General features: G+C 48.8%; 1 protein-coding gene across 3 annotated transcripts in view; it reads left to right on the top strand.

Annotated features, from left to right (window-relative positions):
• Window positions 1–19,804, top strand: part of PLD3 (phospholipase D family member 3) — a 269,488-nt gene that overhangs the window by 233,461 nt on the left and 16,223 nt on the right. For all 3 annotated transcript variants that reach the window (XM_085625365.1, XM_085625364.1, XM_085625367.1), the window contains one exon: window positions 7,451–7,616. In XM_085625365.1, coding sequence (XP_085481491.1) covers window positions 7,451–7,616 — 166 coding nt within the window. The remainder of the gene's footprint in view (window positions 1–7,450; window positions 7,617–19,804) is intronic.

Genomic DNA, 19,804 nt, shown 5'->3' with positions numbered 1-19,804 from the left:
AACTAGAGTGCTAACATTCAGAATTTATGGCAGATGTGTGACATAACATATCTGAATACCTTCATGATGGAATCAAAGTAAAAAACTGAAAGCATTTCCTACTAAGGAGACTGCAGTACATGAGGAAATTAGGAAACTTCATAACAAATAAATCTCCCAAGATGGCCACCGGAGACAAAAGAGCCCAAATGTAGCCCAAAATCACCCAGATGTAGCCCAAATATAGCCCAATGACAGAAGTGTGCAAAACACTTATTATTTTGTGTTTTTGCAGTGTTATATAGTGCAGACTTGTCAGGTATTGGAGTGCTTTACATGAGCATTGGTTACATCACACAAGAACAAAATCATTTTGGTTGTAGACATGGGGAGACTAAGTGATTTGACCAGAATCACAGAATGTCGAGCTGAAGCAGAAACTCCAACCTGGTTCCCCAGTTGCAAAGTCTGCAGTTCTGGAAGTAACACCACATCCTCTCCCCTAAGTGCAACATTTAATCAGGTGGTCCACTGGATAAAAAAACATAAAGGTAACAAATAATTTAAAAGTGCTTTGTCGCTATTTGAAAACTCAGAAAATATGTCCTTATTTTAGTCTTTTAGAGCACTAACCATAATTTTGATGCCAATAAGACCCTCTCATATATGTAATTTCTAAAGGAAATGCTCTAGGTATTACAGTTTTGATTACATCAAGATGACGTCAGGCGTTCCACACTTTTGTAATAAATATAGAATGTTAGCAATCTAGTTGTTCATTAGGATACTGTTCAGAGGCTAGGGGCACGGACTCTGAAAATTGAAGGCAGGTAGGAGGGTGCAAAGGCAACAATTTAACCACACTGAGCAGGCAAGAAGGGCCGTGGCAGCACAACAGACTATGGAGGACAGTGGAAAGGGGGGCAGGGGCAACAAACCAACAATACAGGACTTGCAAGAGAGGCTGTGGCAATGTAATAGACCATTGTGGGCAGAAGGAAGAGGCAATGGTAGTACAACCATACATGCCAACAGACCCGATTCAGCCAGGAAACGTCCAATGTTTTTAAGCTCAAATGGGCTTTATTTGATCTGTCTCCTGTCTACAATCTCCTCTTTTTCAATGTAACTCAAAGGGGAAAATCATTACCCCAGTTTTTTTTCAAAATCTCCCTCTTACCAAGTTCAAAATGTTCGCAAGTATGGTACATTGGATCATGGAAGGAAATGGGGTAGGGACATGTACTTGGATAACAGAGGACAGGAGGGACATGGAGAGGTGCACCAAACTGACCCTGCAGGGCAGGCATCAGGGTTTGCAGCAGCACAATACACCACACAGGGCATGCGGGACGGGAGTGCAGCACAACAATCCATAGAAAGCAAGAGGGAGGGGACAGGACCATGCACATGGACAACAGAGAACAGAGGGGCAAGAGGCAATGGTAGCTAGCTGACCATAATGGACAGACAGGAGAGAAAGCTGCAGCATAACAGACCATAAAGGGCAGGAGGGACGGATCAGGGGCATTACAATGGAACAGACAAGCCAGGAGGGAGGGAGTAGGGGTCTGCACATGTAAACAGAGGGCTGGGGGCAAGGGGGCAGGGCAGGAGCAGCAAGATAGCCATGGAGGTCAGGCAGGATGGGCACTAGAAGCAAGACACACCATGAAGAGCAACAGTGAGACTGTGATGGCATACACACAGACCATGGAGGGAAGGTGGGAGGGGTTCAGGGGCAGCTAACTGACCACACAGGGAAGGTGGGAGGGGCCATGGCAGCACAGAAGACCATGCATGGCAAGTGGGAGGGTTAGTGGCAGCACAATGGCTATGATGGGCAGGAAGGTGGGTGCAGGGGCATGCACAAAGGACGATGGAGGATAGAAGGGAGGGTCAGGACCTGTGCACAGACAAGAAAGTTCAGGGGAAGGGGCCTCACAACAGACCGCACGGGGCAGGCAGGAGGAGCAGTTGCAGCACAACAGACCAGGGAGGGCAGAAGGGTGTGGCAGTACAATGGACCATGTAGGATAGGAGGAAGAGGATAGGGGCATGGCATGTGGACAGGCAGGGTGGAGGTGGCAGGGACAGGTTACAGTCATCTGACAATGCTAGGCAGGTGGGAGGGGAGTGGCAGCTCAACAGAACACTCAGAGTAGATAGGAGTGGCAGGTCCATGGAACATGGTGGGCAAAAAGGATGGAGCAGGGGCATGCACAAAGACATCGGAGGGCAGGGGGAAGGAGAATAGGGGCAGCAAGCTAAGCACAGAGTTTAAGCAGGAGGTCAATGATGGGGCATAGAATTGGGCAATGGAGGGCAGGAGGAGTGGACTGGTACATCATACTAAATTGAGGGCAGTGGCAGCACATCAGACCATGCATGGCAGGAGGGAGGAGGCTAGTCCATGGATTCACACAACAGAGGATAGGGAGGAGGGGGATGGGGCAGCAAGCTAACTGTTCAGAGAAGGCGAGTATTAGGAACTTTATTGTTTTTAAAACGTGTGTCTGTGCGAACTACTTAAAATATGAACAAGTATGCAGCATAATCTCACTTTTATTCAGGAAGAAGAGGACATTTGTGACTGTGACTCCGGGCTCACTTGGCAGAAACACCCCCTGACCCTCCACCCCCTATCGCAAAATGTAATGCCCGTGAAAAGGGTAGGTGAACACAGTGTTATATAGAACATAGTCCTGAGAGCACGATTGAAAATGAAAACTAGATATAGTGTATGGTATAAACTATGCACCAAAAAGTGTGATATAAGATGAACCGGGCGTGAAATATAATATGCAATACATTGTGCGCAATGACAGATTCATTGGAGAGCGCGAGATAGCACAGGCACTAGCGCGTGCTATGCAATATGCGCCTTGGAGTGTAATATGCACAGGGCAGTGTTGTGTAACCTAACTAGTCTCTAAAGTTGTAATATAAAATAAGTGCTGGGGAGTGTAACGTTGCATAAGCACTGTGACAAAGATGTAGGGCCCGATTCACAGACTTAACTTAAGACAAAATCCTAAACTTAGTACCATTTTGGTATTCACAGAATGAACTTACTACTTCTGGTATTCACAGAATGAACTTACTACTTTTGCGATTCACAGAATAAACTTACTACTTTTGCTATTCACAGAATGGATTTACGACTACTAACTTTACGTCCGCACTCGGGCTGGAAATTCTGGCCCGGAGGCGGAGCTTCCGGCCCGGAGGCGGAGCTTCCGGCCAGTGGCGGAGATTTAAGCATGGCCAAAATCTCCACCTCTGGGCTGGAAGCTCCGCCTCCGGGCCGGAAGCTCCGCCTCCGGGCCAGAATTTCCAGCCCGAGTGCGGACGTAAAGTTAGTAGTCGTAAATCCATTCTGTGAATAGCAAAAGTAGTAAGTTTATTCTGTGAATCGCAAAAGTAGTAAGTTCATTCTGTGAATATCAGAAGTAGTAAGTGCATTCTGTGAATACCAAAATGGTACTAAGTTTAGGATTTTGTCTTAAGTTTGTTCTGTGAATCGGGCCCATGGATCCCAGATTGTAATATTTATGGCATAGCACTGTGCGTTATAACATAGGCATCGAGGAAGGCACGTTAGATGGGGCAATATAACCCGTGCGAAGACAAGTGTGGCATGACATATTCACGGGGTGGTGTTACAGTGCACATGGGCTAGAGAGTGTCCTAGCATATGCACTAGCTAGTGGAATACAACACAGAGGTGTGTGGCACTCAGCAGGCAATGGTGGGTGTAACACAGCATTGGGCTCTGCCAGGAGCGCGCTGTGACTCTCAAGTGATGTTCGTCCCCTTTCCAGAGAGTAAAATAAAAAGTATTACACAACCGGCAGTGGATGTGTGTTTTATTAACCGTGAGGGGGGTTTCTTGCATAGTTTTGGTCGAATTTTTGTTGAATCCCCTTTGAATGGCTTGGTGTGCATGTGTATTAAATGTGCCTGTCAATAGCTACCCATGTTTGTATAAATAAACGACAAGGGTGTCTACCGGGATTAGGAACGGTAGGGCATCAGACATGTCAGAGCTTCACTAGTGGTGTAAATACATTCCACGTGGATTCATTGTATGCATAGTCGCCTTTTAATGAATATCACGCAAATCGTCATGGTGATGGGTACGTACGGTTTGTCCAGCATGTCCTAGGTGTGTCTATAAATATATATTTTTTTTAAATAATAAAAAACAGTGGCCGGCCCTGGGGATTGGGGTCAAAAAAATATAATTAGGAGACAGGCCCTGGGGGATGGGGTCATCAGGGCCAATAAATTAGAATAAGAAGGGGAACCACACAGCCCCCCTTCTTAAAAAATTAAAATAAATAAAAGACTGGCATCGTGCCGGAGGCCACGCCCCCTCCTTGCAGCACTCTGCAAACGCGCCCCCCTGGCGAGTTGTAAGTTGGGGAATTAATTCCTCTTCAATACTGAGGGTCCCTGAGGGCCAACTAGCCCAACAGGCATCTCCAGTATGCGCCAGGGAGCTGCGCTGCAGACAGGTATTCTGAGGCCAAGCCCCTTTTTACACCTCTCTGCAACGCAGCTCTGTGGCACTTACTGGAGGTACCTAGTGGTCTAGTTTGACCCTAGGGACCCTTAGGATTCAAGGGGACTTAATCTCTCAACTTAGAACAGCCACAGGGCGCGTTTACACAGTGGTGAAGGGAGGGGACGGGGCCTGAGGTGACGTGTGCAAACACGCACTATGGCACGTTTTAAATTGGGGATATAATTTTCCTTCAATACTGAGGGCCCCTGGGGGCTAACTAGCCCACCAAGTGCTTCCAGTAAGCGCCACTGAGGTGCATTGCAGAGAGGTGGTCCAGGCCGTGCCACTTTTTACACCTCTCTGCAACGCAGCTCTGTGGCACTTACTGGAGGTACCTAGTGGGCTAGTTGGACCCTAGGGACCCTCAGGATTCAAATGAACTTAATCTCCCAACTAAAAACTGACACAGGGCGTGTTTACGCAGTGGTGAAGGGAGGGGACAGGGCCTGAGTTAACGTGTGCAAAAACACCCTGTTGCCTGTTTTAAGAGGTAGTTTTAATCCCCCTGCCCTATTATATACTAGGGGCTTACAGAGGAGGTCATGCTAATCACAGGGGGACCCCAACGCATAATGTTCCGTAGTGTATGTAGGTGTTTTCACTGTATTCTAAGTGTCTTTTAACATAGCACTGGCTCTAGGACTGGTTAGTCAGACTCAGTTACCACCAGTATCCGTCTGAAAAAGTTGAGGGTACAGGATGATTTTGCAACAAGGCTTCTTTCTGCTCTTCTTTTTGTTCTTTCTGCACGTTATCCTTCTTCCTGCACTTTTCTTCGTCTTTGAGGACTTCTGTTGCTTCTTTCTGCACTTCTTTTTTTTCTTTCTGTGCATTTTTTCTTCTTTCTTCACATGTCCTATCTCTGTAGGCATAGTTAGAAATTAGCATTTAAAAAACCTTTGAAATTCACAGAAAAAACCATAGGTTTCAGGCACGTTATAGTTAGGAATTAGCATTTAAAAAACCTCAGAAATTCACTGAAAAAACCATAGGTTTTAGGGGTGTTATAGTTAGCTGGACTTTTCACTTGTACAAAACCACTGAAATTCCCCCATTATAGTTAGTTCAGCTAACTATAACTCGCGCGCCCGCAATGCACTGCTGATGACGTCACATATTACATCACTCATGACATGGTCAGTGACATCACTCATGACATCACTGATGACATCTCAAATGACATCACTGATGACATCATCCTTGTGATAGTGGCAGACCTCCTCTCACCCTAATATAACCTTTGATACACACATTCAAAAATAGAGACTAAACTTTTCAAAACAATGGACATACCAATACCAGTTACAACAACCTCTTCAGTAATTCTAAGATCCACATACACATCCACTCATTCACCAACAGTCCTATACAGTCACTCATATATGTACTCACTCATCATATGTACTCATACACCTATACATCCTGTTACACAATGCCACTCATCCATAGAGTTACTCACACACATAGTCACTCATGCTAATAAAGAATCAAACATACATTTACTTGCATATACAGTCATACACACACCACCACACTTAATTCTACGGAACCTTACACATACTTAGTCTTTTAAACAATCACTTATAGAAACACATACTTATTCATACAGGAACTCTTTCAATCTCTCACTCTCACATATACTCACTTATATACACCAATAGTCACATATACTAGCTTAAAACCTACGTAGTTACTCATAAAGACACTATTGAGACAGTCATTCACTCACTAACACACCCATACACACACTCATCCACCCATACAGTCATGCACACATGCTGTCTTCAACACATACAAAGAGTGAGTCACTCATTCATGCACCTATGCACTACGTAATACCCCCCACCGAACCATGCAGACACTCAGACTGATACTCAAAAAAACAACTAATAACCTATATAGACACCCATGTAGCTACTCACCAACCCATGCAGCCACTTATACACAAAGTGAGAGACTGATACAGATATTTACATATTTAAACATTACTCACTAAGCCATGTATTCACTATGATACACTTAATCAGTCAGTTACACAATCAATTTTTCAAAAACAAATCATCCATTTAGACACTTATATACCCATTTATTCTTCCATCGACCTTGAGATATACATATATAAAACATATTTAATTTTCAGAAAAACACACATTCACTGGATGATGTCATCAGTGATGTCATTTGAGATGTCATCAGTGATGTCACTGACCATGTCATGAGTGATGTAATATGTGACGTCATCAGCAGTGCATTGCGGACACGCGAGTTATAGTTAGCTGAACTAACTATAACGGGGGAATTTCAGTGGTTTTGTACAAGTGAAAAGTCCAGCTAACTATAACACCCCTAAAACCTATGGTTTTTTCAGTGAATATATATATCTTCTGCTGCTCTGGTCCAGCTACCCACTGTTATGGCTGAATAACCCACCCCTCCTGTAATGGCTCATGAATCCAGCCATTTCTGCTGCTTCTTAACAATCCCATGACTCGCCATGTCACTGAGCAACTCTGCCACTCCTGGAATAGCCAGGATATCCTGGAAATTGATCAATTACTGGTCTGATCTAGTTATCCAGCCTTTACCACACTTGCATGGGAATTAATCTGTCCGTGTTTGCCTTATCAAGGGTAGCCAGCTACCACTCCTGCTCATCAGCGTATCTCAACTGTGACTTGCTTAGGAGTCTGTACTTCCATGGGCAGTCAGGATTGCACACATTTTCAGTTTATGCTAGACAATTTTTCTTAATTTCTTTTTTTAAAGTATTATTAAATTTGTTTTACTTTACTCGTTTTATTGTCAAATGTCTTGCTCCCTTTGTAGTCAAGGTGATTTTATCTTAAATCTGCAGGTGATAGTTATGTATATGATCTTATGCATTTCCTTTTTGTTGCCCAGATATTGGCCTGACATTGATGACCATCTGCGCAAGGCAGTTTATGAAAGACACGTCCACGTCAAACTTCTTATAAGCTGCTGGCACAGCACCAACCCATCTATGTTCCCTTTCTTAAGATCGCTGGACTACTTAAAAGACAACAAGAGTCATTACAACATCCATGTGGTGAGAAGAAATTCTGTCAATAATTAAATTTTGCCATTGTCTGTATATACCTGTTAAGCGTAATTTCAGGTTCTGCCCTACATTGAAGCCGATAGAGCTCCAGGCCTTACAGGGTTGACGCCCAGAAGCTTGATTGAGAGGGCTTTTCACTACCTTCCCATACTACTTGCCAATATCCACCTTTCAGTCGTCCACCATTCTGTTTTTCATACTTTCACTTGCTTTGAACTATTCTCTTAAATATTGCCTGTCTTCAGTAATTTCAATGTGTTACAGCAAGAAAACAGCAAACTAGCTGCATCATTCAGGACTTTTCAGCTTCAGCAACGTAGCGGATGGACCCTGAGAGGGTATCCTCAGATTTATTTTTCACTTTGAGTCAAACATGGGATCACTTGTCTGAACATTTTTTGATCTGTCGAGTCCCTGATAGATTGCCACCTGTTAACATTTTTTTCACCATAACTGTAAACTAGGGATGGTTTAGCCCTCTACGTTCTCGCAAAACTCTGCCAACCGCTGCCAGGTGGAGTATTTTCTCCTGCATGGCTCGCCATTTGTAAGTTGGCAAGAGCAAGCAAAAATGTGCGTCCCCCTAGCTTGATTTTTCGGGCGCTAAAGGAACACCCAGTGAGATTTTCTCAAAGCGGGTGTTTGCGGCAGGTAGCAACCATTCGCGTTGAGAAAGCTGCCACTCGAGTAGAAATTCTACTCGAGCGGCAGAAAGGAACAGTTCCCTCTGGCCAAGCCGTGTGGAGCAGTTCGCACTGATTTTACAGCGTGGAACAACCTAGGTCCCAGCACCAAAAATCATCGCAAGCAGCGCGACGTGCTAAATTCCACTCACTCTCAGAATTTTGCGGAGTTTTTATGCAAGTTCGTGGGGTGAAACAGTCTTTTTAATGTAAACAGGAATGTAACTAAAGTCAAATTTACCTTGAGTATAATGTACAGCAAACATTACCTAGTATATGTTAGGATCTTTACCCAATTGTTTAAATGACATTAAATGAAAAATGTTTTTCTTGTCGATCAGAATAAATTGGTTCATTAACATATTCGGGCCATTATCTCCTATAATTATTGAAACAAATAAAATATTAGTGGTCAAATTAGCCAAAGACCTTTCATGTAGGACAGTTCATAATATTCCATACCATTAAAGAGCATTATCCCGACACATTAGGGAAGATGGAGCTGTAGGAAGAAATAGGGCTGTACTGTTTGTGATTTAAAGCTCCACACTCAAAACTGTAGTAAAGTAATATGATGAGAAATGAAGAGTTGCATGGGTAATAATGATTGTAGGGACAGTTTTTAGGTCTCGGCTAGACAGCGTATGAGCTGCCTCTTCGAGACATGCTGTTTACAATCCGTGGCTAGAGCCCACCCATAGGCTTACCATTTGATCGCTTCAATGTCTCTCTCCTATCCTTTGTTCCCACTTGTCCATGGCATGCATGCGTTATGCCTCTTCTTGTGTTTTTCCCTCCCCCTTGAGCATGGACCAAGTACTCGGAAAATGTATCTATTTGTGCTGGTTAGTATCCTTGGTTGTCAGTCACATCTTTCTTTGAGATGAATGGAAAATCCTGCCAATCGTAGATGGCTGCTACGTTCAGTAATAGTTGTGCACACTTTTGTCAACTATTATTATTATTATTGCAGCTTGTAGAGCACACAGCTACCTCCAACGGAAGTGTCACGGCGCTAGTAGTGCATTTGACCTGCGACATGAAGTCAGGAGAGCAGGGTGCTCTAGGGAAGAACGAAAAGCCATGTTTTTAAAGCTTTCTTGAACATGGATTCTGATTTGGTCTTCCTCAAATGTTCAGGCATAGAGTTCCAGAGCATCGCGGTTTTGACCGAAAAGGCCCAGCCACCATTCCTGGCCTTCGCAAATCGTGGAATAACCAGAAGTTTCTGGTCATTCGATCTGAGTACTCCATTCTTACTATATTTTTGAAGTCTCTGTCTCAAATACTGCGGACCAGTGTCATTCATTGCTCTGTGGGCCAAAGTGAGTGCCTTATATTCTATTCTTCATTTCACGGGCAACCAATGTAGACTGCGCAGATGGGGAGTTATGTGGTGACGCATTGGCACATTCCAAACAAGCCATGCCCCCGCATTTTGAATAATCTGCAGCCTTCTGAGCAGATACTCAGGAAGACCCAGATAAAGGCTGTTCGCATAGTCAAGCTGGGAAGTGACCAATGCATGCACCACGGTCTTCCTGCAGTCCATTGGCAGATAGTGAAGGAAGCTCCATAGAGCCTTCAACTTCCAAAAGCATTGCGCGGAGGCATGGGTGATTTGATCTTTGCCAGTCAACTGCGCATCAAACTTGAAGCCCAAATTCCTAGCAGAGGCAACTGGAAGAGGGGGTGGATTTAACTCAGCCGGCCACCAAAGTTCTGGCGGCGGAGTGGTGAACTGGTTGAAAAACAAGACCTCTGTTTTTTCTGTGTTCAATTTTAAGCAGCTATCCGTCATCCATGACGAGATATTAAGAAGACACTGCTTAAAGTTGACAAAGGCCGTCTTGCTGTGATCTCTGAAGGAGAACACCAGTTGTGTATCGTCGGCATACAAGACGACCTTCACTCCATATTGCTCAATAATTGTTGCAAGGGGGGTGAGGTACACATTAAAAAGCTTTGGACTTCAAGCAGAGCCCTGCGGGACCCCACACACAAGGGGGCTAGTGGTGGAAACATGAGGATTGAGGGTCACCTGCTGTGTACGCCCCTCTAGAAATTAGCAAAACCAGGCCCAGACCTTTCCCATCACCCCAAGACATGTAAGTCTATTTAGAAGAATCCTGTGTAACACCATATCAAAAGCTGTGGATTGGTCCAGCAGCACCAGCATCCCTGATCTATGGTTTCACGGATGGTCTCTGCGACTTCCAATAATGCAGTTTCCGTGTTATAACCGGATCTAAATCCAAACTGGGAGTCATGCAGATGATGGTTCGACTCCAGGAAGTCCCCTAGTTGTTTCTGGACTTCTTTTTTTAGAATTTTAGCTGGGACAGGGAGGAGAGAGATTGGCCTAAACTTTTTGGGCTCTGTTGGATCAGCATCTTCTTTCTTAAGAATTGGCTGAACAAATGCATTTTTCCAACTGGTAGGATAAATCCCAGTCGCTAACGAGGAATTCCAAATAGCGTTCAATGCAGGGTTTAGCCGGCTAGTAACTTAAAGAATCTAGCCGGACAAGGGTCAGCCAGGGAGCCTGATTTTATTTTATTTAGTTCCCCCAGAGATGCTTCTAAACCAAAGGGGTGAAAGACTGACCACAAACTTGTACAAAACGGTGTTTGAGGTGGTTGATCTAGTGGTCCCAAGAGTGAAAAGGAGGAGTAAATATCTTGGATTTTAGTCTGAAAAAAAGTAGCCAACTTTTCACAGAGAGTCGCTGATGGAGGAATAGTACACTTCAGAGCATGAGGTTTAATGAAACCCTGGACTATATTAAACATTTCTTTCACAGAGTTATCAGAGGTTTTGATCTGATTAGCGACAAAGTCCCTAATGGTCTTGCGCTTTAAACTATGAAATTTTCTTTGCGCTACTTTATATGCGCTCTTGGCCTCAGGCTCATAGTGTTTCCGCCAGGCACACTCCAGCCTCTTACATAGGCTCTTCTCCGTATGGAGTTCTGTTGTAAACCATGGGGCTGACGGTTTACTCCTAGACAATTTCATAGTCTTCATCAGGGCAATTTTATCAAGGGCTGAAGTGACCTAGCCGTTTGAAGAGTTAACGCATCCTGGCTAGGGTCACCTGTAGGCTGGAAATGGATGTCTGATAACTCATGACCCATCGATTCAGAAGAAATCTTCCTCCAGTTTCTCCTAACCTCCAGGGTTGATCTAGTCTGATTATTACAGGAAACCCATAATAAATTTAAAGGGATTAGCCAATGATCAGACCAAGTTATAGGTAACAGGTCCTCTAGCTGTAGAGTATGATCATTGGTAAAAAGTAGATCAAGCATATGGCCAGCCTCATGGGTGGGTGACGCTACCTTTTGAGTCAGATTAAGCCCTTTGAGGGTATCAGCCAGCTGGACAGCTAAGGGGCAATTGACATTGTCCATGTGAACATTGAAATCACCGACGACTGTAAAGTTAGTGTACCTGAGTGAAAGGTCGGCAATAGTGTCATAAAACTTCAACAAATGGGCAGTGGGGCATTAGGGGGTCTATAGACCAGCAGTCCGGCCATTGAGGAGACTTTAGAGAGTTTAATGCAGAAGGACAAAGCCTCAATCTGCCCTATATTTTCAATTCTGTTATACCTGATCTCCCAATCCCCTCTCATAATCACGGCAAGGCCACCTCCAAGTCTATTTCCAACTCGGTTCGCCTTGGAAATCCTGTATCCTCCTGGAGTAGCCAATGCTATGTGCGGGTTGGAACTCTCTCTCAACCAAGTTTCAGTTAAAAACATAATGTCCCAGGCTTTCATCTTTAAAGTAAGCCAGATATCATTCGCATGCTTTGGAAGAGATCTGCAATTAATGAGGCATGCCTTGATGGTGGGCTTTAAGGGAGGTTTAGATACTACAATGGACCCAACCCCCGAAGAATCATTGTGCTCACCATCTTTCACAAGCCTGAAGGTACAGGATCTGCAATTGGACTCATGGGGGCTCACCCTCTTTCCCTCCCACAAACTAAAGTCCAAGCATATATGCCCAGGGCAGTTTGGATTAGAAAAGGCAAATAACTGCAACTTGGACCAAACGATTCTTGATGCTGAGACCCCACGGACAGCATAGTTGGCGCTGGCTGCGGTCATGATGCGGATGGGCGCAGCAGGGCTTGCCTTTGGCACACCAGCGTCATCCGCCCCCCTTATATCCTGGGCGTGCGAGGTAGCGATCAGAGAAAGCAAAAGGACTGGACCGCTAACCTCCGTGTAGGGTATGATTAAAAGAAATGTGCCCCTGGAGCATTGAACACAGCTCCAACAGTAAGTCTCACTACACGATATACAGTTAGCGAGAAATGTCTAAAACAATGCAAGTAGAAAATAAAGTTAAAAGACCCCTCGAGCCCTGCCACAGCCTTTGTAGGTCAAAATGTGCTACTGCGCAGCCGCGTCAACCGCCCCCTTATATCCTGGGCGTGCGCGGTAGCGACCAGAGAAAGCAAAAGGACTGGACCGCTAACCTCCGTGCAGGGTATGATTGAAAGAAATGTGCCCCTGGAGCATTGAACACAGCTCCAACAGTAAGTCTCACAACACGATATACAGTTAGCGAGAAATGTCTAAAACAATGCAAGTAGAGAATAAAGTTAAAATACCCCTCGAGCCCTGCCACAGCCTTTGTAGGTCAAAATGTGCTACTGTCTGCCACATCGAAGCTTGCCTCGCAAACCTTACAGACTACTACAGGGAATGCCCTAAAAGACATTCACATTGACAATGCCAATAGCTCGGGCATTGGCAAGATCTGTTGGCTTTGCCAATGCTTCTTATTTCTGAATTAGGTACTCGGGGTAATATGGAAGACCTAAAAAATCTTTTTCTCTCAGCTGTTTTATTAAGATTCGATTCAAAAGCAACTTTATTTGACAACTTGCTATCAACATTTGTAAAGCATCACAGTGCAAATATTTAAAATTGAGAATATGAATAGTACTGGCTAAAACTTACATAAAAATATATAAAACCAAACACAGTGCAAGTAACTGAGTAAAACTTTAAATATTAAAACACTTGATAAAAGTGAAAGCCAGGAAGGTGACAAGATAGGTGCGAGTGATAATACGTTAATACATCAAAATACCGCTTGGAGTAGTTTTTGCAGAATCATCAACTCTGTTCAGGAGAAACCGTGAGTCTGCAAAAACCACACATTGGCTAGTGTCTGTCTTTAAGATTCTCAGTGCAAGTCTAAGTTCTAGAGCCCCTATGTTACAGCAGAGCGGTAAAACCCATATATTTCTTTAGGTACCGGTCAGCTGGGAAAAAAATAAAACATGCTTGATTTGTTCATTTTGTTTTTTTTTTTTTTTTTTTTTTTTTGAAACCGTTTATTGCAGTTTATAGAAGTTACAGGTATGGGCCTACAACCACCCGGCCGGCCGCTAGAGCATCAAAAACATATTACATACATACAGCAAAAAAAAAATTTTTCCAGCGGTGCACAGTAGGAGAACAGGAGTGATCAATGGTGCAGGTCTCCAAGCTCCATGCCCACAGTACGGTTCCATTTTCTAAATACAAAACAACATAAACAAACCACGACCGCAAGGCAACCCTCGATCCAAAGTGACAACACGTGCTCCATAAGTGGGGGATCCACACCAGCAGCAAAATTCTGAAGAGGGGGACAGGAGTAGATCAGGGACTGGGGGACCGCGCGCCCGCGGCCAAGGGAGGGGCGCCATCTAGGGAGACGGAGCCGGCGAGGCCGCCGGTAGCAGCGGCGGCTCACAAATACCCCCGCGGTAGGCGTTCCAGGGGCCCCAGAGTTTCATCCACGCCCCAGGCTTACCCCTCGCCACATACACCACCTTTTCACGAAACATACACCAATCCATATGCTCTTTCCAGGCCGACACCGCAGGGGGCCTCTGGGATCCCCACAATTGGGCAATATCACGCTTGGCTATCATGTATCCCAGAGTCACCCACCGCGCCTGCGGGACCGAGTAGTCATTTGGTTCCCAGACATTCAGCAAGCATCTCCTCGCTTCAGGCAGCAGCGTGACACGCGTAACCATTCGTAGAACCTCATGCACACCACGCCAGAATCGCTCCACCTTCGGGCACTCCCACAGTATATGCATGAAAGTCGCCAACGCACCACAGCCACGCTTACACATTCCATCACCGGCAAAACCCATACGTAAAAGCCTTGGCCCCGTCACGTAGACCCGGTGAAGGATCTTGAGCTGGACGAAACGAAGGCGAGCCGGGATGGCCACCTCTTTCGGAGAGGCCACCGCGGAAATCCAATCCTCGTCGTCCAGCTCCAGCCCGTCGGCAACCCAAGCCTCGCGGAGACTAGTCAGCAGACACGACCTGTCGTTAATCAATTTTTTGTATATGAGGGAGATCGTGCTGTCCGGGACATGGCCATCTAGCACTCTGTCCTCCAGGGGGGAAGACTCCGGAATGGATGCAACATCCGGGAAGACGGAGCCCAGCGCATGGCGGACCTGTAGGTACCGAAAGTACTCACTGCCCTGCAGCTGAAACTCCGCCTGCAGCGTCTCAAAAGTTTTGAATCCCCCCCTCGTCCAGAGATCCCCCACCGTGCTGATTCCGATCGTGTCCCACTTCTCGAAGCCCTTCGACGTCCACAGGGAGCCCAACCTCTCAGATGCATACAGCGGAGACGCTCGGGTCAAACGGTCCTTCCACCCCATAGCTGCATTAGCCGCGTGCCATACACGCACCATGACACGCGTCGGTCCCGTCAAACGGGAGTCGGGCGCGCCAGAGTAGAGCGCTCGATTATAATCGCCACCGGGCAGAAGCGTCCTGTCCATCTCGAATGCCGGGTTCAAGGCGGGCCCGTAAAGGCCATGATTAATTGCAGCTAGTTGGGAGGCCCAGTAATACCGTTTGATGTCCGGGAGGGCGACCCCTCCGTCGTACCACGGGAGCGTCAATTTAGCCAGAGCAATACGCGGCCTCCCGTCCCAGAACAGGCGCCGCTGGAGGCCCTCCACCTCGCGAAAGTAGCGTGCCGGGACCAAGTCCATGGTATTCTGGAGGGCGTAAAGGAAGCGCGGCAGGGACATCATTTTAAATAAGGCCGCTCGGCCGAGCGGCGAGAGCGGCAGACGCCGCCAACGCACCACGTCCTCCCTCAGACGCTGGAGGGGGGGCAGCAAGTTCCGCTCATAGCGGGCCTCCGGGTCAAGAGTGATATATACACCCAGGTACCGGAAACCCTGGGAGGCAATCTGGATCGGACAGTCCCGTGGCAGGACCGGGGCCTCCCCGGAGAGCACATAGACACAGGATTTCGCCCAGTTGATGACCAGGCCGGAGTTGCGACCGAAGGAGCGCAAAACATCAACCAGGACGATCAGTGACTTGCGCGGGGAGGCGAGATACAAAAGGATATCATCAGCATAGAGAGACACGCGGTCCTCATGTTCGGGGGTCCAGCGGAGACCACGGATAGAAGGGTGCCACCTCAGCCACTCCGCCAGGGGCTCCATGGCCAGGGCGAACAGGAGAGGCGACAGGGGACAACCCTGTCGCGTGCCCCGCCCCAGCGCGAATGGGGCAGATACTCGCCCATTCACCACCACCTGCGCCAACGGGCCCGAATATAGCAGTTTGACCCAGCTGACGAAACCCGGGCCGAACCCAAACCTCGCCAGCATCGCCCAAATATATGGCCATTCGAGCGTATCAAACGCCATGGTGGCGTCCAAGGACGCCAAGATGGCCGGCTCCCGCACAAATGGGACACGCGCGAGCACCCCGTGCAAGCGCCGCAGATTAAGCGCCGTGTTGCGGTGTGGTATAAAGCCCGATTGGTCTTGGTGGACCAAATCGCCCACCACGCCAACCAACCGGTTGGCCAACACCTTGGCGAGGATTTTGGGCTCCGCGTTCAAAAGCGAAATCGGCCTATAGGATGTGACCCGTTCACGGGGCTTCCCCTCCTTATGGATCACCACAATTGTAGCCAGACGCTGGTCCGGCGGGAGGGAGCCCCGCGAGTGGGCCGCAAGGAACATCGCGCGCAGGTGGGGCGCCAACACATCCGGGCGCAACTTGTATAGCTCAATGGGAATACCATTGGGGCCCATGGCCTTGCCGGATGCAACCGAGCGAATAGCCGAGGCAATTTCGTCCGAGGTGGGAGGGGCGTCCAGCGAATCCCTGTCCTCCACCGTAAGGGAGGGCAGTGTGATGTCCCGAAGCAAGGCATGGGAATCTTCCTCCGAGCAGGGAGAAACCGGGGAGTAGACTTCGCGGAAATAATCCGCGAAGCAGGAAACCATGGCTTCCGGCTCAGTGACGCACACACCATCCACGCTCTCAATCAAAGGCACCACGCGGCTCGCTCTCTCCCTCTTGTCCAACCACGCAATCAATTTGCCAGCCTTGTCACCCACATCATACAATCGCCCCTGCTGCTCTCTACTGAGGCCCCTGGCCGCCTCCGTGACGAGGGCCCGATAGGCCGCCTGCTTTAAATGCAAAACATGCAACTTGGCGTCTGCTACCCCGCTCCCCAGGTCACCCTCCAGTTCTGCAATCTCGGCCTCAACCCGGGTCACCTCCTCCCGCTCGCGCCGCCGGGCATTGGAAATAAGGGAGAGGGCCTCCCCTCGAAGAACCACCTTGAAAGCCTCCCACAGGGAGATGGCAGACGGGACCGACCCCACATTCTCATCGAAATAGCGCTGTAAGGATTTGATCAAGTCGGCACGAATGGTGGGGTCGCGCAAATACCATGCATTGATCGGGGCCACTCTGCCATCCCCCCTCGGGAAGACATCGAAATGCAACAACAATGGGGAGTGGTCTGAGATACCCCGTGCCAAATGGCGCACCTCCCCCACCCTCCCTGCATGAGCCGCCGGGACAAGGATGTAATCAAGCCGCGAGAGGCTACCATGGGCCCCCGAGTGGAAGGTGTACTGTTGCAATACGGGATGCTTTAAGCGCCAGCAATCCACCAGGCCCAGCGTGTCTAAAAGGCCGGGCAGCCACGCCTGTGCCCGGGGGAGATCCCTAGGGGGATGGCGATCCATAGACCCAGAGGCAACCGCGTTAAAGTCCCCTCCAACCACCAACAGGCCACCCGGAAGGTCCAGAAGGAGGCGCCCCAGGTCCGCAAATGTAGTGGCTTGTAACCCAGGCGGGACGTACACTGATATAAAGATAAACACTCTACCCTCCATTCGTCCCACCAGAACAGTGTAACGTCCCCTCTCATCATGGCGCACCTCGTCAATCTCCAACGGGAGCGAGTTCTTGACCATAATACCCACCCCCCGCGAGCCCGAAGTGAAGCCGGAGTGGGCCGCCAATCGATATCCCCGCCGATTCATTGCATGAAAGGTGTTACCTATAAGGTGCGTCTCCTGCAGGAAGACAACATCTGGTGAAATACGTTTTAAATACTGCAGGACCACACCACGTTTAATCCTATCCCCCAGGCCATTAACATTCCATGACAACACAATCAAGTCCCTACCCCCCATGATACGTCAAAACAATCGGTCGCCCCCCACCGAGCATCTTGAAAACAACAAAACAGTTGCGGGTTTGCCTTGCGGTGTTAACAAACAACACACCCCCCCCACCCCCCGGTCCCAACAGAACTCCCCCCTCCCTGCACCCCTGCATGAGCCCAGACAGCCCCCCCAAAGTGCAGTGTGCCTGTCGCCCCATAGCTAAATACTAACTAGTCCCCCAGAGGAGGAGGGAAGCCCCCAGCAGACCCCACCTGACCTCCATGGGAGGGGAACGTACGAAATCAATATATGGTAAAGGAGTAATATCCCGAGCAAGGCCTATACAGTCACCCCTCAATTCTGATCCGGCGGGCCCTCCCCGCCAGCCGCGCCCCCCCCACCCCGATCTCCAGGCAAAGTATCCAACCAGTCCCCAGCCGCCTCGGGCCGGTCGAAGAAGTGCGTACGGCCATCCACCTCCACCCTCAGCTTAGCCGGAAAGAGCATTGAGTACTTGAGGTTTAGGTCCCTTAGGCGACGTTTAATACCGAGAAAGCTCTGTCGCTGCTTCTGGACCGCCGGAGTAAAGTCTGGGTAGAAGTGTACATCCATGTTGTCCAGCCTGACCGGTCCCTGTTGCCTGGAGGTCTGGAGGATGGCGTCTCTGTCCCGGAAATTAAAAATCCGGGCAATAATAGGCCGCGGCGGGGCACCGGTCTTAGGGCGGCCCCCAGGGACCCGGTGGGCACGCTCCACCGCAAAAAGCTTACTCAGCCCCCGGGGCTGGAGATGGGTCAGGATCAATTCTTCCACGAAGAGATCTGCCGCCTCCGCCTCTCGGCCCTCCGGCACACCAATAATGCGAACATTGTTCCTCCGGGCCCGACCCTCGGAATCCTCCAGTCGCCGGTCCATCAGGGCGCTCGCCTGGCCAAGCCGGCGCACCTCCTTCTGGAGGGCCACCACGTCCGTCGTGAGGCTCGTTGTGGTGTGGGCCAGGGAGTCAACTCGGTCGTTCGTTTTTGACAAGTCTGCCCTCACAAGGCCCACATCCACCAGGACAGAGTCAATTTTTTGCGCCAGGGTATCGAAACGCTGGTCCACCGAGGCCTTCATCTCTGCGATGGCGCCCATGACGTCCCGGAGGGTCAGATCCACCGGTTGGGCAGGTGCCTCCGTCGGGCCCACCAGGGACGACCGCGCTGTCTCCGGAGAGCCCTTCTGGAGCGTATAGCGATCCATACTATTGGCCTGGTGCGCCGTGCCACGGCGGGTTGTCTTCATCTTCGCCCGGTCGCCATCTTGTTTGGTGGACATGCTGGCCCTTACACCGTCGTGCCAAGATCTCCAAACGGGCCGCCACACCAAATCACGGGTGTCAGGGGGGGGGACGGGGGCGACCACCGGGCAGCGGGTCAACCCACCGCCGGCGGGTCAGCCGGGCACCTGGACAAGGCAACACCACCGCACTCCGCTCCGCAGCCCGACCCCGCCTGAGGCAAGGAGGGCGCAAAAGCGAAAGTGAAAGTGCGGGGTATGCGAGTCGCTCAGCCCCGCTCGCCGTTGTTATTCACTTCGTCCCCGGATCGCCCCACTACTCCAATCCGGGGGGCCGGCGAGGAGAAGGCCGCAACCTACAATCGATGCTTCCACCGGTATTCGGGGTCCGATTCGAGCCCAAAGAACGGGCGGCGCCTCAGCTCGGGTTCACCGACACAGTCCCCTCAACAAGGACAGGATATCACCAGGATTAATTCAGGAGGTCGCGGAGGTCCTCGGGAGCCTCGCACCTACGCGGCCATCTTGGTTGCGCGCTAGGCTCCTCCCCGATTTGTTCATTTTGATTAGTACAGAATAGAGACTGCCTGTGTCTTGGCTTAGATTCTTTCCCCCAGCTAGCTGTGAATGGAGAGAGTGGCAGAGTCCCATATCTGAATTGCAGGTAGAGCTTCCTGGTTAATTCTAGGCTTTATTTCATCCAGGAACTGCTCTGTCTCATAACCATCCTTCAGCA

This window comes from Triturus cristatus, chromosome 9, assembly GCF_964204655.1.
Source record: "Triturus cristatus chromosome 9, aTriCri1.1, whole genome shotgun sequence".
Lineage (NCBI taxonomy): Eukaryota > Metazoa > Chordata > Amphibia > Caudata > Salamandridae > Triturus > Triturus cristatus.
Note: the sequence above shows the minus strand (reverse complement) of the source record. Positions and strands in the feature narration are given on the sequence as shown.